The following is an 18,174-nucleotide window of genomic DNA, read 5'->3' on the forward strand; positions in this document are numbered from 1 at the left end:
GCAATGGAAAGTTGATTTGTCAAACTGCTTTTTGCATACAACTTTTCTTTGGCTAGAAACTGTTATTCCATCCTCCTGGAATTCATCTTAATCTGTCAGTTATTTTGGGGCTACTTTACGTCCTTAAAACCCGTATAGGTGAATTCCCCATCCACTGCTTCCCTCAAAGAGATCACAGATCTTCTTGTTCCTCAATTTAACACTTTTTTTACTGTCTCCTTTTCCTTCTATCTCACTTCTGGGACTGCTGTGGCTGTTCTGAAGTCCTTTCCTCTTTTGCAGTGTTTTCACTGATGAACTCCCCAAAGGATCTACCATCCTTATGCTTCTGGGTAATAAATCCCATCTCAAATCCCTACCTGCCTTCCCTTTGTCTAAATACACATCTCCACTTATCTCTTGTTCTCTTACTATTAAAACCAAATAAAACTCTTTCAGCATGCACTGGAAGGTCTCAGCACTGCATCTGTGAATAGCATGCCAACACTGTCCGTCCGTCCTAATCCAAGGCCAATTTTCATTCTTTTCAGTCTTCTCCCCTTGTTTCCAAGTTCTGCCTGTCATTCTCTGAAGCTTCTCTGCATTCCTTCCCTGCAGTTTATTCAGACAGATCCAAAAAGCAGGTCGCTGCTCTTCTTTGTCTATGCTTTCCTAGTACCTATATTGCTGTCCTGACACATTGAGATTAATCTACTTGTAAATTGCTTGAGACAGAGATTTTATTTGCCTCAGTTTTTCTCTGAGCTTTGGAGCAAGTAATGCTTCATAGTAACTCTCAGCAAAGAACCAGCATGGACTTGAGTTGCAATCGAAGTTATGTGAGGTCAGAGAGTATTTCAGAAAGGAGAGGGTAGGGAGTGGCACGGACTACATCATAACAAACATCTGATTTTAAAGACTTCACAATTAATGTTTAACCTGAAGTTGCCATTAATCACGCAGGTTCTCAGGTTCTTGGCTACTGCCACAAACTGTACTTGTGCTAGTTTTCTCTGTCATAAAATCCCTCAGGTTTATTTGTATGTAATAAATACTTACATTCTCAGGATTCCATGTTCATATTAAAGTCCTTCTATCACCCTGTTCACTTGGCTTGACCCAGAGAGATGCAAGAACTGTAAGCTTTTTCTATTCAATGTCATAGAAAGTTTAATTTAGCACTCATTTTGCTTAGTTTGCACCAAGCAACCATTTTGAATATTCAGGTCTGCTGTTGAATTTTGCAACCTTGGGATCTCACTCTGCACTGTTCCGTAAGGGGGGCTAATTTGTGTTGAGCAGGAACTGCACTGGGTGGAGCTTTTGCATCTTTTTGAAGATGCCATAAGGATGCTAAATTGTTGGCTTTTTTTTCTAGATGGTTGCTCAGCTAAAGGATCACCTTATGAGACATCTACAGTATGTAGGAAAAAAGAAGATTGACCAAATAGTTTTGGATTACGTTGCAAACCTGGTTAGTTTGATTTCATAGTCACTATTTTGAGCAAGCATGTATGGAGGGGTGGGTCTTGGGTATGTACTGTGTGTATATAGCATATGTTTGGTGGGAAGAGATTGTTTTTAAGGTGTTTAACTATATTTTGCTGCTTAATATTGTTTATATTGGTAAAAGACACAATATTTAAATAGTAGTAAAAAGACTTGTATTGGTCACTCAGAATACAGAAGAAACAGTTCCCTTTACAGCTTGTACAAATACAGTCTACTTCCCAGAAGTGAAAATGTGAACTTACCGTAAGAGTTGGAAGAATAGTCTGTAGATCCATTTTGTTTCCTGTAGAATACATTGCTGCGTGTTTTGAATCATGAAAATGCCATCAGGGGAAATACAAATTAAAAACAATTTCTCTCAAGTATCATACAATCACAGAATCTTTGGGTTGGGAAGAACTTTTAAAGGTCATCTAGTCCAACCCCCCCTTCAGTGAGCAGGGACATCTTCAACTACATCAGATTGCTCAGAGCCCCATCCAAACTGACCTGGAACGTTTCCAGGGATGGGGCATCTACCACCTCTCTGGGCAACCTGGGCCAGGGTTTCACCACCCTCATCGTGAAAAATTCCTTCCTTATATCTAGTCTAAATCTACCCTCTTTTAGTTTAAAACAGTTACCCCCTTGTCCTATTGCAACAGGGCCTGCTAAAAGGTCTCTCCCCGTCTTTCTTCTAAGCGCCCTTTAAGGACTGGAAGGCTGCAATAAGGTCTCCCTGGAGCCTTCTCTTCTCCAGGCTGAACAACTCCAACTCTCTCAGCCTGTCCTCATAGGAGAAGCGCTCTATCCCTGTGAGCATTTCTGTGTCCCTCCTCTGGACCCGCTCCAACAGGTCCATGTCTTTCCTGTGCTGAGGGCTCTAGAGCTGGATGCAGTAGTGCAGGTGGGGTCTCATCAGAGTGGAGCAGAGGGGCAGAATCGCCTCCCTCAAACTGTGGCCATGCTGCTTTGTATGCAGCCCAGGATATGGTTGTCCTTCTGGGCTACGAGCACACATTGCTGGCTCATGTCCAGCTTTTCATCCATCAGTACCCCCAAGTCGTCCTCGGCAGGTCTACTCCAAATCTCTTCATTCCCCTGCGTGTACTGATACCAGCGGTTGCCCTGACCCAAGAGCAGGACCCTGCACTTCACCTTGTTGAACCTCATGAGGTTCATCCCGTCCCTCAGGTGTGTCAACCGCAGCACTCAGCTTGGTGTCATCTGCAAACTTGCTGGGTGTCTGTGTCACTGATGGAGATCGTATGGCATGAGAGTAAATCATCACTACTCCTACAAACTGACTTCGATGGACTTTTTGTGAGTGTAACAGGAGACAGTTTTGCTTGAAGAAATCTATATAAACTACAGTGAAAACTTGCTTTCCAAATTTGTAATTTTCTGTATTTCATCCTCTTAAGAGAAACTTTAAAAAAATAAGCTGTATAAACTCTGACTTTTGTGCATAGAAGTTGCTGTACCTGGTTTTGTCTGTCTCAGCATCACATCCTTTAAGTGCAGAATGCAGAGTCCACAAGAGCTCACATGGCAAGTAGTAAATCATGTTCTCTGTCTTTGTGCTAGCCCTGTCACCCGATTCAGCAGAAAGTCCCCACAGTGCTGTTTTCTAGGGATGGAAATCTCAGGAAACTTTCTTGAGGCTACTGGTGCTTACATCTCTTCTGAAGTCCTGTGCAAATCAGTTGTGCTGTCCGTGTTACAATGTTCTCTGAACTGCTGCAGTTTCCACTGAGATTACTGACTTGTCTATTGAGGCCTCGCTCTATAGCTTGCCAAGTTGTTTTACTGGCTATCGGCAGTCTGATTTTTGTCTCTTTGTAGGAAGGAAAGAAAAACTAGTTCCTGATTTAAAATAGAAACAGTACAGCATGAACCAAAACTTTGTACCTGAAAAGAGTGCTGAAAGAAAAAGTGGAATGTTTGTTCTCCTTTCATTAATTTTCCAGTTATCATTTCTTCGTTCTTAATATAAACTGAGATAAAAAAATCTGAAAACACCTATGCAGCCTTGATCTGCAAGACTAAATTATTGTAGACTAAATCTTACAATCAAAACAAATCTCAGCCTTCCCCATCAGCAAATTCCTAGCTGTTAATATTTTTTTTAATGTCACTAAAAGCAAGAATTCTGTCAATTCAATTTACAGACTTCTCATTCTTGAAAAAACTACTGTAAACAAAGTATGTCTCTAAAAATTGATTGTCTGATGCATCTGGCTGAATGAGCTATCGTGCCCAGGTGGCCAAGAAGGCCAACAGCATCCTGGCCTGTGTCAGAAACAGCGTGGCCAGCAGGACTAGGACAGTGATGGTGCCCCTGTACTCGGGACTGGTGAGGCCGCACCTTGAATACTGTGTTCAGTTTTGGGCCCCTCACTACAAGAAGGACATTGAGGTGCTGGAGCGTGTCCAGTGAAGAGCAACGAAGCTGGTGAGGGGTCTGGAGCACAAGTCTTATGAGGAGCGGCTGAGGGAACTGGGGTTGTTCAGTCTGGAGAAGAGGAGGCTGAGGGGAGACCTCATCACTCTTTACAACCACCTGAAAGGGATTGTAGCGAGGTGGGTGTTGCTCTCTTGTCCTACCGCTTGTTACTTGGGAAGAGAGGAAATGGCCTCAAGTTGTGCCAGGGGAGTTTTAGATCGGGTATTCAGAAAAATTTCTTCACAGAAAGGGTTGTCAAACACTGGAACAGGCTGCCCAGGGACGTGGTTGAGTCACAATCCCTGAAGGTGTTTAAGACGTGTAACTGTGGTGCTTAGGGGCATGGTTTAGTAGTAGACTTGGCAGTGCTAGGTTAACGGTTGAACTTGGTGATCTCAAAGGTCTTTTCCAACCTAAACGTTTCTATGATTCCATGATCTTAGATGCTGTTTGGAAATCTTCAGACATTATTTCATGTTAGGCTTGGGTTTCCCCTCATGCTAGTCGGAAACTCTTAAATCTTAAACCTTTCTGTATCTTAAATGTTTGGAAGTTCTTCATGGGAATGAATTGTTTTGATTCTTCCAACAGTTTTCTGTAGCATCAGCAGCATGTAGCTGAGCTACTGAAAATAATGAAACAGGAAGAGACTTGAAATTATTTGCTTGTCTGCTTTCATAAAAAATACTCGTTTATTACATTCAGGAGCAAAGGAGTGGCTGAGAGTAGGGCTCTGTGGTGTGTAGCCACTGTATAAATCAATTGCAGCTGAAGTTGAAGTAGCCAAGACATGGGAGCATTAACAGTTTCTCATAAAATGACAGATGAGTGGCTGGTTGCTGTTGGAGAACAGTGTGTATTTGTATACAGAGAAGTAACCTGGGGAAGTGTCAGTGAAATGTCTCAGTGGGAATTCCCTTGTTTGCCAAGGAGGTCCTCAGAGCCTGAGCATGCCTGGTTACCAGTTCACATGCCACCTAGCCTGCAGTAATTGTTCGTATGTCCATGTTCTCTCTCCACTGCAAGCTCTTCACTTCACTCTGCATCGGTTTCTGTCATTCTTTTCATTTCAGCAGGGCAGGGAAGGGGGGAAGTAACTTACAGAAGCAGTGTGACATTTTCTGCCCTGACAGCAAGTAGAAGAGGAAACAGAGTGAACAGACAGCCTGTCGCACAAGAAAGGGACAGACCAGAATAAACTGTTGAAATTTCTGAAAGTTGCTGTAGCGACTGCACCTTTCTGGCTGATGTCTGTGGCTGGCTATCTGATGTGGTCTTAACTGCAGAGGAATAGAAGACAGACACCATTTGGATTTGAGTTCCCTCAGAAGGGGAAGACTGTTTCATATCCCCTGCACAGGAGGCAATCTGGAAGACTGTGCAAGACCCTGTCTTACTCCCTTTTCTCCTTTGTTCCTTCTTTGTTTGCTTCCATATCTTTCCTGTAGAAACAGCCACAGGAGCTGAGCACTTGTGGCTCCAAATGACTTCAGCGGACCTTCAGTCTCCTTGGCATCTTTGCCTGGAAACGTAGAATGTTTCAATACAGCAAGATGCTTTGCAAATGCCAGCCTAGGCCCTACTGCCTGCACTGTCTCACTGTTGATCGTGTTTTCTCTCACTGTTTTAGAGCACTCCAAGGGAGATGGTTTCTGATATTTGCCCAGAAAAACCTCATATTATATGTCTTTGTTACTAAATGAAAAATGGCTTTGGCATGCCCGTGGAGGGATGGGTTTAGCTCTTAACTTGGTTCCCCCAGAGACCTGCTGCTAGCCGTGGGGAGGAAGCTGCCTGTACTCCCTTTATAGAACAGATGTTTCCCTTCTCACATGCCCGTTGTCCTCTGTGTTATATACTGAAAAAAGTTTGAGACATGGCTTTTCTTTCTGTATATATTTTCTACTGCATCCATTGTGGCTGATCTCCCAAGTGAGTAGTGCTATTGGTGAGGATGTCATGTCACAAGCATGATTTAAGATTTAAGTATGTTGTGATAGCTAGGTTGACAGTCACTTAAGTTGTCTTTCCATACCCTGTGCAAGCCTTACAGTTTGCTGTATTCTTAAGCAAAGAATATTGATTCTGGACTATCATACCCATGAAAACAATTTTTGTTGCACAAATAATAAGAGATGATTCTGGAGTTTGTAAGAAGCTTCCCTTCACCTCAACACTGATCTTCAGCTCCAGCTGTAGCTTCTGATGCAGAGGCTTTAGCTGCACTCTGCTGGCCGGAGATGAAAGTCATTCTGGCAGCAGGTGTGGTTCTTGTGACCCTTCTCTGAAAACTGGAAATCACTAATTTCCTGGAAAATGAGTGGAGAAAACTTGCCATACTCCAGAGAGATTAAGCTGGACCTTTCCACTGTATCCAGAAAGTACGAAGATGGAAAATATTAGGTAGTTATTCTGTGTCAAGTAGCTGTGCAAGGCTGGATGGAGTGGTGGAAGGTGGAGGGAAAAGGTGCTACCTTGTAGAGCTACTTTGGCCAAGGTACAGAGGAGAGCACTGAGAACCGTTACTGAAGACCAATATTCCTGTTCCGGCCTTTGCATATGAACTTCTGTGTGTCCTTTTTCTCTCTTGCTCAGAGCCTGTGACAAGTTAGAGGTTGGAGGGGGGCAGAGCCTATGAGCAGAAAAGAGGGATGGGGTAAAAAGATTCCTGAATTCTGGCCATCTTTGTGGGAAAGGGGTTTGTAACGTCTCGTGACACCTCTCTGCAAAACAGGGCTCAGACTTGCTTCCTGAGAGTTTCCTGGGATTGGTTCATTAGTGTGCTTTGAGGCCCAGAGATAAAAGGCGTAGAGGAAGTGTCTCAGCTCTGTTACTGAGAGACAGAAGTGGTGACAAATGACAGCCGTGTGGGAATGGCTAGAGGAAGTTGATTCAACTCTTCCATGTGTGGTTTCTCTTTCAGCTGCAGAAGCTTAGAAGGCCCAAGTCAGAACAGGACATGTGGCTTTTGTATGCTGACAGTCTGTACTGGAGGTCAGCCTGGGAGCGCAAAGAAGCAACACTATGGGCCAAGGGATTGTTTTACTTCACTATGGACAAAAAGGAAACTCAGAGGAGCAGAGGCATTTGCTTGTCTCATCTTTCTTCCTTGCCAGGACTAAATTTGTGATTCTTCCTGCAGACTTTTTTCAGCAAACTGAGTATTCTTCTGTCTTCAGTGTCATCCAGTTTTGTCTGGGCCCTCGGGACCTTTCCTTGCCAAATGCTCAGCCACTTGGACACACAGTTTTTGCTTTCATGGCAAACAGATCTTTGAGAATTTGATGCAAGAGCATGAGATCAGTTGATCCCCAAGCAGCACAGTGTGTTAAGATGCTGTATGTCTTGCACAATGCTTTGATGAGCTGGAAGCACTTACTTTAAACTTCGGGAACAGGGCAATTCAGTTAAAATTCAAATTTTAATCAATTTTACATTTTAAGCCCCTACCAAAAAAAAGATAAATACCCAAGTCTTAGCAGGAGTCTCATGAGAAGTTTTTATCATAAAGTGGTGTGTGAAATGAGTGAAGGCCAAGGGCCTGCTGTACATAGGCTGCTAGAAACATTCAGTCTTTTCTTTTTTGTTCTAGCTGAATCTGGTACATCGAATAATGAAGGAAGTTTGGAGGAGATACCAGCTTCATTCCTGCATATTCTGCTTGTGAGCAAGTCATTTGTTAAAGTTTTCAGCCTGCCTTTTAAAATATGGGCATAATAATTTGGGTCTTCAACAGTACTACTTGCTTGAACAGTCATTGCTTACGCTACTGTGAATGTCAGTATGACTGTCACATACTCTTTTTAATGATCTTGCTGTCCCTCTCTAAGCCAACATGAATATTAATCATGTAGGCAGTTTTACGACTGGAATTTGAAGTTGCTGAGCATATAGTGGTCTTAATCTGGGTAGTGGGTGTTGACCTGGCAGTCACTTACACCAGCAGTCAAAATATTCACCTATTGCCATTGACACCAGGAACTGCTGAGAGACTTGTAACTATGCAGTAGTGGGGGAAGGAGAAAGGGGACACTACAGAGGCCTTGTGTGTCAACAGTGGACAGCTAGTGCTGTTAGGTGACAGACACCTAAATAAACAAGATAGCATCCCATGGAAATTCACCCAAAATGCATGCATTTAGTGCACATACAGTACAATAAATTGACCGTATCTCCAGGAGAGTGTGGGCATCTCAGGTTCTTAATATGTTGTCACTTTGTTAAATACAGCGATGAGAGAGGAAGTGCAGGAGAGTTTGCAGTGTTCCACATCATGAGTCGGATTTTGGAAGCTGCAAATGGCATGTGCATGCCTTTACCTCCCGGTAAGTCCTATGTTCTGCTGTTTTAATCGTAAGTGAGGAGAACCGTGCTATGAATTCCTCTCAAAAGAGCACTAGTTGCAGCACATGTGTCAAGTTAGCTTTGGCAGTATTGAAAACTATTCAAGATGGTTGCAGAAGGGAAGACCCTTCATAAACACATGCAAGTGGAGTGAAGCAAAACTGAATAGTTACTACACATACAGACAACGAATCAGAGGCTTGGTTCTCTGTTTTCAGCTTCCAGTGGAATGCTTGGGCACTGTCTTACCTTAGAACTAAGATTTAGACTGCTTTCACTTATGTATTTTTCTTAGACAGCTGGACTTTAGTGTCAATGGCTACAAGGGAAAATCCTATCCTGGAGCAAAAAAAAGTGTGGTTTGTCTCATGCTGTTGCCCTGCTAATATTTTTCAGTTTTATCCTGAAAGGATTACCTCCAGCCTTGGTGGAAGAGCTGATCTTGATGATAGACTCTTAATTTCCTAGAGCTCCTCATAATTGCTTAGAGTCTTTTTCAATGCACTTGCTTATTTTTGTTAGGGAAGCACTTCTTAACTTCTTAATGCTTTCTGATTCTGTTTGAATCTCTCTAGTTTGTATTTCCTGATGTGTTTTCAGTCTTTGAAATTATTTTTGGTTTGAGGTTGTCCCTCAAACTTACACTGTGTGGGCACAAATGCTGCCATGTAACAGTATCACGTGATGACAAGACCATCATCTGGCTGATGTTACGATGCTGCCTGTGGAATGTGTGGGTGGCAGCCACATACTGAGGGTGGTGAGGCCTCAGGTTTTGATTAGTTAGGAGGAAAGAGGGAGATTAAAAAAAAAATAGTAGAACAATTCAGATATAAGGCAACAAACTTGGAGATGTTCAATGACTCTGTATGACTATAATGACTGTTAGCAGTCCCCTGGGCTTTCCTCTTTCTGGCAGGATTGTACTTGAGAGGACTTAAAGGGTGCCTAAATAAGACTACATGACTTTTGATAAACTGATTTCCTCACCAGCTAGAAACAGTGAGAAGCTAAGGAGAGTGTTGGCTTTACCTAGAGTAATGCCAGTGTCTAATACAACCTTAGGAAAAAAATATATATAGTTGTACCAAACAAGTTTGTCTTTTTCATAGGTTTTCACACTCTGCACTTGGGGCTTGGTGTTCGATGCCTCCCTCTGCACACCCTCCTGCACTATATTGATAATGGAGTCTTGCATTTGACGGAAACGTGTGTCAGGAAATTGCTGAAAGGTACAGTGAGTTTCATGTGTTTCATTTGCTACCAGCCAGCCTTTCAGCCGTTCAAACTCAGACACGGGATTTATTGCCCAGGAGACTCAGTTCTTCCTCCGCAGTGCTTTTTCAGTGAGGGCTGTAGCTGATGGCATTGCCCACCCGAAAGGAGAAAATCAGGGCTCAGACTGTATGATTGAGCCTTACCATAGTAGACAAAGAAATAGCTGTTTGGGGAGAATTTGAGCTTATAATTTTTACGTTTGGGACTTCTCAGAAAAGTGAATACTGAAGATCATCATAGAATTTGTTGTGGGAGTTCTGTGACTCTATGAAAGTGCACGCCTATGCGTAAGGATGTTAGTTTGCTGTCCAGATCTCAGTTTTTGCTTCAGTTATGTTTGGAACAAGATAATCCTAGTGCTGGGATTGGCAAATGGCTAGAAACTCAGTGCTAGGAAATAAAAAAAATCAAAATAAGTGACAAAAGCCTACCTGACCCAGTGTCCCAATATTTTTACTAAATACTGAAGTTGTGAATGTCATCTAAATAGATTGTAAGGTTAGCTAAAGGTGGGAGTTAAAATCAGTTCTGTATGGACCCATATAGTCCTCAGGAGGGGCCTAAGATTTTGGAACGAAATAGGGAATGAGACAGATTGGCAGCTGCAGATGGACTTAGCGTCACACCCCTGTCAGCCGCCTGTGTGAGATCAGAAGGGAGGAGGAGAGAACTGTAGCATAAGTTTTTCCTGGGATACAGCAGCACCGTGATGCAACTCTTGCAACAGTAATGCATTTTGTCATAGCTGCAACCGCGTTCCCTCGTAACATGCTGCTTCTCCAGTGTTCAAGAAGAGGGACACAATATGCAGCATTAGTCTGTGCCTGGTCTTGGTAAATGAAATATTGTAAATATGGGGAGTTCTACTTAGTCAAAATGTATTTGGCTTACTGTATAAAACGTTATGTACAATGGTGAAGTTATGTACACATATACACAAGAATATTTATACAAACAGTATAAACATAAATTACACTCCTAATAGCCCTTATTTAAAAATAAAATTTTCATTTCATTACAGAGATGATATTTAATCAGAATGTGTTATGTGAAACATGAAAGTTTTAGTTATGTGGTTACCACTAACAGTGGTGTTCGGTTGTTTTTTGGGTTTTTTTTCCTTTCTCTTACAGAACTGGATGACACTGAGGAGAATGAAAAGCTGAAGTTCAGTATTGTCACGAGGCTTCCTGAGGTAATTAGTAACTTTGGATGTAATTTCTTGTATTTTGTAATCAATGGGAAATTCCTCCCTGTACATAGGATTGAGCCAATGGAAGATTTAGCTGTGATTCCAACAGGGCACAGATATAACCTGAACCTCCACAGTTTCCTCAGCTGCTGTTCATGACCTGTAGGGTGCCTCGATAAATTATAGATTTGTTCATAATGTTTTACAGTGTCTCTAGTATCCTGTGTGAATCAGATAGACAAGACTTACACTGTCGGGTGCTCATCTGCATAAAGCAGTATTGAAAGAGGATTTTTTTGTGTGTGTGTGCTTGTTTTTTAACATCCACAAATGCCTCGGTTGTGACCTATTCATTTTATCGAACATGTTCAAAAGCTGGTACAGTAAAAGCTGTAAAATCTGATCATACCACAACTCTGTGGCAGGGATTGAATTCCAAGATCTCCCTGTCTGAAATCTCCCAGCCTTGCCCATTGGTAAGGTGACTCGTTTAGCCACATGCTGGAACTAATTACTGATGCTCCATTAAAAGTTCCAACAGAATGGGAGGTTGACTTCTCCTTTTCCCTTTTTGTTCTTAGTGCACACCACAGTACTACAGAGGAAGCACAACATCTCAGTGAGCAGAGGAAAACCAGGGATCCCCCTTGGGAAGCGCCTTGCTGTAGAACAGGCTTTATGTAACAGAAGTTGCTTATTGTTCACTTGTTATGGGCTGCTCCATATAGTTCAAATGACCAGAAGTGCCACTTTGGTTTTCCTTGGACAAAGGCTTCTTTATTTGGCAGCAGTTTTGAGAAGGGGTAGGGGAAAACTCCACAGGGCCTTCTTTGTCCTCTGTATCTTGTTTTGGGCACGGATTGGGGAGCTGGGGTCAGCGCAGGGCCTCTCTGAGCTGTCAGCCCCAGGCCTGGTGGGTGGGGAACACCATTCTAACCACACTTTGACGCGAAGGGCTGAGCTGTGCGGGCTTTAGGGGTCGTGTACTGCTAGTTACGCACAGTAGACTCAGTGCCTTATTGTGTCTATTTAGAGCTTTGGGAAAAAATGCAGAGAATAGTTTGTTTGCCAAAAAGGATGCTTTGGGGTGACTTGGACTATTTTGAGCAGGTTACATTCACTAGATGACTTCAGTTGCATCAGAAGCAAGTATTTAAGCACCATTGAAACTCTCCAGCATTTCCTAAATGAACTCTCTCAGTAGTGGAGGGGAAGATCTAGATAGGGAAAATAGCAGAAGGTGGAGCAAATTTCACAGGGTGTTCATACTTGCTTGCTTGTTGGTTAGGATTGGAAGCTTTGGGACATCTGGGTTTGAATCTGTCTTGCCTTTGTGAATGTGAATCAATGTTATCAATTCCCAGGATGATGCCCTAGATAATGAGATACACAATTCTGTTCCCAGTGTCTCTCCTTGCTGGCATTCTGCTTTTGTAGGATTCCTTAGACCGAGCCTGAGAGAAGCCCTGTTCTGAACAAAGCCCCGTCTTGAGAATCTGTGTAATTCTTTGTGAGAAGAATGGATCTAAACCAAAGAGTCACAGTAAAGCATAAACGGTGTTCTTAAGCCTCGATGAATATTTAAGTACATGTGCAAAGTAGGACAGAAGTGATGGGACAGATTCGTTGATAGAAACTTACTGAGTAGCTCAGTGGGTACTGACTTGCAATGTTTTGATTGTTTCCCACGCTTTGGGAGCATGTTGTAGTCTCATAGTTACTGGCTATGAAAGGAACACTCCATGGCTAAAAATGATGACATCTTAGCTTCTGTCATCAATGTCTGAAATCAAAGCATCTGTGTTACAGCCTGGATTTTGTTTCAGGTTTTCTCCTCCTTTTCCCCCTCCTAAGTTTCCACTGTCCTGTGTTTATGGTCTTAGGTTTTTGTTTTTTGCTTACTAGGCTCTTGGTCAAAAGGTCCGCCAGTTTTGGAATCATCCGATAAATGCCAATTTCATTGCACGGAAGTATGTGAAACTTTTGCTTGAGAAGCTGGGGAACAGGCAGGTAAGAGCACATAGGCCACTGTTGAGATTCCTGACCTTTCTGCAGACTAGAACACACTAAAGATAACACTGAAACTTGGTACTGTGCGACTTTGTGAACTAACCTGATCTGTTCTCCCTTACAGTGTAGCATGCCTATCCCTGAGAGACTCTCAGTCCCTGTAGAGTTTTTGCCACTTAACTACCTGACTAATATGCTGGCAGAGATAGAGAATCAAGGTAATGTTAATTCTGTACATTGGAAGACCACTAATTGTTACTCTGATGCTCATGCTCAGCTGTATCCTGACTATTTTGACATAACTGAGTTCTAAAACTCCAGTGATGCCTGAGCGCATCGGTTTGGTCATTTTTCTGCTGATGGGAGTTGTCAGGGGCCGCTTCACTGCATGTCCTTTCATCTAGATCCTCTGTGCTGAATCCAGTTTGCAAACCGGAATTTTTCAGAGCACAGGTGGTGCAACATGGCTCATGTACAGCGTGGTGGTAGGTGTTACTGTGTGTTCCAGTGGGGAGAAGGGCTTGTTCCTTACTTACAGAGTATGGTGGCTAAGAGGCAACCAAAATCAGATCTTTTAACTCAGAAAAAGAGTACCCAGATCACTAGGTCAGGCATTTTTTATTTCAACACTGTTCCTTTTTTTTTTTTAATTAAATTCAGATTGGTTAGGGCACTTGCTTCATACAGTGAGCCTAAGCATCTGAAGATTTTGAATTCCACTGAAGAAGCAAGGTGCATTAAGGGAAGCATTATACATTTTAGCGTTACTGGCTATGGCTAGACTAATAAGCAAAATAAAGTCAGGATGAGGACCTGAAGGCTAAAACAGGATTGTCTATGTATGAGTATCATCCCATTTGGGGAGGAAAAGAGTTAAACCAAATAGAAGCGTATGAGAACGTGCCCTGGTCCATCTTGTGGCTAGCACAAACACAGCCACTGTGCTTAAATCTTGGTTTGGATCCCCAGTGTAGAGTTAGTGTGGACATCCCAAGCAGCCTCTAGAGATGGTCTGTCAATTACTGATATCCCACTAGCAGGAAAGTTTCTGCCTTGGGTGAGCATCCAAATGACTCCACTAAAAGCTGCAGGTATTTTGTGTAAATGGAAACACTGTTCTGTCTATTACTGATCTTTCAGTACTGCAGATGAAGATGTTTAATAGACTGCACAACTAAGTGTTGAAGAACACTTACGATTTTGTACATACTAACTTTTTCACGATGTTTTTCTAGGTGTGCATCCATATGAAAAACAAGATCATGTGAATGTGAGACTTGTAGAGGAAACAGCACTCAAACACACTATGACGCTTTTGGGCCTCAAATATTCCTGAAATAACATGCTGTTGAAGAAAGCTAACTGTGGTAGATTTATATAGAAGTATTCACGCAGAAGTGTACAACCAATTTTTTTGTGTGTTTGTTTTAAACTTAATTGTCATGTTGTTTTCCAAATAATCTGCAGTTTTGTGTAGCCACCACTACTTACATAAGCTACTCAAAATAGTTTGTTGCAATGTATTAAGGCTGAGGTCACCGACTTCTAGATAAATCCTGGATAAATTCATCTGACACAAACAGAGGTTTCCAATGAAAGATATCTGTGGTGGTATCATTGTGATATCAAGGAATATGAAAGGTATTCATTGTTTTGTGTTGAAGTGGTCAAATAAGTGGAACTACAGCAAATACCAAAACGCTGTGGAAATTGGTATTAATGTCAATTATTTTAACAAGGTAGCCCTGAAAAAGGTAGTCCAGCTGTATTGCACAGAAACAAGAAACTGGTAACTCTTTACTCATGTAGATTGATAAAAGGATTTATTGGTGTGTTTATGGAAAGCAGGTAAGAATAACAAATGATGAATCAGTCTCTGTATATAATGCGTCAGTAATGATGTATTCATTCCTTGTGGTTGTCATTCCTTGTCGTCATCATGTGTTATCTTACGGTACTTCTGCCTTTGGAGTCGGATTCTAATATATCCAGTTTTGTAATTAGCGCAAAATATAATCTTCTTAAAGAGCATGTGATAGCATCTTGTTTTGTTTTTTTAAGATATGTATATTATGTTGTAAGCAATACAGCACAGTTAAAAACGGTCTGTAGAAATTTACTTTAATGGTGGCTTGGACAGAGTTTTACTTAACTCTTTCCTTACAACTTTCACTGTTACAGTTCAAAGCTCAGCTACAAAAAGAAATGGTGGAGGTTGGTTTTCCTTAACTTTCAACTTTTATTTGCACATAACCGAACCAGTGTTGTTTGGTGGTTTCTTGTTGGGTTTTTTTTTAAAGTGGTGAACTGTGATGTTAATTTAAAATAGTATTAGTGGTTTTCTACACAGAGAAAATGGTAAGTTCTGACATGCAGGATTTCTGCAGTCTTTATTGGATTTAAAAACAACTATGCCAAAGTTTCAGACTATTGAACTAATGAAATTCATTCACAATTTGATAGAATTTGGAGGTTTTCAATAACAACCTCTGATATTCTCTCTGAGAAGCTTCCACTGATGCTTCCTGTTCCTAACCAATGGAATGAAAAGATCCAGTTCTCAGGAGCAACTTGGCAAGTTCCTGGTCATTCCCTTCTCACTGCCATCAGTGGAGCAAGAGTTTTAGCTTTCTCAGTAACCGCATAGAGGGAAGGAATATTTTTCTCAGTATAATTAAAATTTGTCTGGCAAGCATAAACTCTAATCCCAGACTGCAGAAAGCTGTTGGTGCATTTGTGTAAGTGGTGGGGACTTTGTTCATATTATATTAATAGAAGAAGAGAAGACTTTCTAGACTTTCTTTTTAATGAAATATATTATAAAATATAATCAGCTGCAATAAAACTTCACCGGGGGGAAAAAAACCCACGTAATATGATGATCACTCATTTTCCGTAACGTGTTAAAACACTGCACTGAATTTGGGATACCAGGCACCTCCTAGTCAGGAGAAGGGAACTTGTGTCGCTGACTGTTCAGCTGTGCTTCTGGCATTAACTGCTGCTTTCTTTCCAATATGGAATTTGGCTAAACGCTAATGGATGTTCCTTCAGTGCAGTCTGAATGCTACTGACACTGGAGGTTCAGCAACCAGTAAGGGCCTCTCCTGCTTGAGGTGCTGTCTGGTCAGATTTCAATTGGCTTTACAATAGGTTTTCTGAAATGTCTCATATTTGAACCGGGTTCACTTGGTTTAAAAGGAGCCAGAGCACCGTAGGGCCGGGGCAATGGGAGACTGTATTCGTTGTCTGGGATATAGGCTGTTGGGCGTTGTTCAGCCGTTGTGTAGACACAGCCGAGTGCTGCAGCTTGGTCCTCTTCCGCAGCGTGCTGTGAAAGAAACACCTTTTGATCACTTAGCGATGACATGCTTTAAAAGTCCAGTTCTCCCCTGAGCCAGTGTACAGACTGCCTAACAAAGGAAACACCGTTAGTCTGGTCCTTAGCAAACCAGGGAACCCAGTGGGGTATTAACTGTGCATGGAAAGGAAAGCATGAGTCATTGACCATGTAGATGCGAGTTTGTCCTTTTAAATAGTATACAGTTTGAGCCTATAATGCTTTTGTTATCTGTGAAAACCGCTTAGATGAACTTTTAAAAGTTGTAATAAGTGTGCACAGAACATCTAAGGAACAAGACAGTAGTTCTGATGCTTCACAGCGTGGCCGTATTTACATTGGCAGCAGCTGTTCCTGAATACTGTTACTGCAGTGCGCTTGTATCCACAGCACTGAATGGAAACTGAGTCACAGCATGAGGAGAAGTGTTAATGACAAAGAAATTTCTTATTCTAACCCAGTTTTACTGCAGCAGTTCAAGTTCTGTAAGTGTATATACAGTGTATTCCTTTCCCAGCTTTGTGCACCTTTCAGGTTCCCTTGGAGTGAACAACTAAAGGGTTCATATGGCAAAGCTGATTCCCCATCAGCGAGAGTTCCCTCAGTATGCATACTACTTTTTCTTCCCTGGGAGCTCTCTGCTCGGGGATCGCTGATGGCCTCAGCTAAAGAGGCATAGTACCCAGCAGGGTAGAATCTGCAGCACTGTTTGATATGCCGCCCTGCCTGCTCTTGGTGTCTTGCCCAGCAGTCTGATTTCTTGCTAATTCTGATGTGATGTTCACTGCATCACGTATGTGGAAGATGCTAAACTTACTTTTCCTGAACCCCACACCCCACCTGCTGCAGCTTCACCTGGAAATCAAATGGGAACCAGTACTTCACCGATGGCACGCTCACCCATCATCCCAAAACATGGTCACACAAATTACTTTAATAACTGAAGGTAAGTCTTCCTTCTAGTGTATTTTCTCCTTAAGACTCGATGAACAGTTCCAAGCAGTGTGCCTGACTACAGTTATAACTCCACAGTCCCACAGTGTACCGCTTTTGTAGCTGTCTCTCTCTACACCACCATCTCCACTGACTCCTGGAGCTCCGTCAGGGAGCAGCTACGTAATGAAGGAGCATGGCTTTTTCAGAAAGACAAGCTAGAGCAGTGAAAAGGTGGGGCTGGAAAATCTAATTGCAATGTATGGCAAAAACTTACATTAGCTCTGGCTTCAGCTGCTGCTTTTTGCATCTTCTCATTGCGTAGTATCTTCAACCATTCATTTTCTGTTTCTCTGGGAGGGGGGAGCCCTTGATCTATCCGTGATGAAACAGTCGTCAAAAACTGTTCCTTGTCTCTAATTTCCTGCTGGAGTTTAATGGCAAGTGCTTGCTTCATGGCTAACTCTGCAACAAGAGCCATCATCTTCTGGGTTCTGTCCCTTATCTTCTTCTGCAGGTCATTTGTCTGGAATAAGTAACACATTTTCTTCCCTTGAGACCCTGACTGGGCGTGACACTTGGTTCGTGTTAACTATGTGAAAACAAGTCCAACCTGACTCGGTTTTAAAAAATAATTCCATACTTGAGAGTGACTTCATGAAGCAGGGTGTGTATTCCTGCATACGCTCGGCACCACAGAAGCTGTCAGCGTGAGAAGTCGCATTTACTCCAATACAAGATACAGAAAAGCCAGTTTGTGTTTATCTCCAGCCCTTTCCAGCTGAACAGACACAAGGGGTTAAACCCAGATTCCGATTGACCTATCCTTACAAGATAATTGAGTGATAATGTGGACACAGCAGGGCTGCGGGTTGGGATGTTCTGCTTGGCAGGGAGATGAACAGAAAAGGAATGGGACAGGAAGCCTGAGTCTGACTGGAGTTGATTTAAACAACAAAACACAAAACCAAACCAAAACTTAAATACTTTTCTTAAAGTGTGACTAGTAGAGGAGAGTCAGAGCACTTGCGAATGTAACTTTTGGCATGCTGCCATTTTTACAGTAATTTATTAGGCAGTGGACATAATTTTACAAATAACAACCATGTTATTTCTCTGCCTATAGAAAATTAAAGGTTTGCTGCTACAAAGATGTGTTGT

General features: G+C 42.2%; 2 protein-coding genes across 2 annotated transcripts in view; one reads left to right on the forward strand and one right to left on the reverse strand.

Annotated features, from left to right (window-relative positions):
• GSAP (gamma-secretase activating protein) overlaps positions 1-14,076 on the forward strand; it is a gene marked incomplete at its 3' end in the record, with an annotated part of 48,295 nt that extends 34,219 nt beyond the window's left edge. Inside the window, 10 exon segments of the mRNA XM_082014261.1 lie at positions 439-540; positions 543-623; positions 1,358-1,453; positions 7,509-7,579; positions 8,147-8,241; positions 9,373-9,492; positions 10,672-10,733; positions 12,636-12,740; positions 12,865-12,958; positions 13,976-14,076. Coding sequence (XP_081870387.1) covers positions 439-540; positions 543-623; positions 1,358-1,453; positions 7,509-7,579; positions 8,147-8,241; positions 9,373-9,492; positions 10,672-10,733; positions 12,636-12,740; positions 12,865-12,958; positions 13,976-14,076 — 927 coding nt within the window.
• A 1,791-nt stretch (positions 14,077-15,867) lies between these two features.
• Positions 15,868-18,174, reverse strand: part of CCDC146 (coiled-coil domain containing 146) — a gene marked incomplete at both ends in the record, with an annotated part of 75,278 nt that continues 72,971 nt past the window's right edge. The window contains 2 exons of the mRNA XM_082012410.1: positions 15,868-16,071; positions 17,291-17,539. Of these exons, the coding sequence (XP_081868536.1) occupies positions 15,868-16,071; positions 17,291-17,539 (453 nt within the window). The remainder of the gene's footprint in view (positions 16,072-17,290; positions 17,540-18,174) is intronic.

Source organism: Phaethon aethereus (genome assembly GCF_964289735.1).
Source record: "Phaethon aethereus genome assembly, chromosome: 1".
In the NCBI taxonomy this organism is placed as follows: domain Eukaryota; kingdom Metazoa; phylum Chordata; class Aves; order Phaethontiformes; family Phaethontidae; genus Phaethon; species Phaethon aethereus.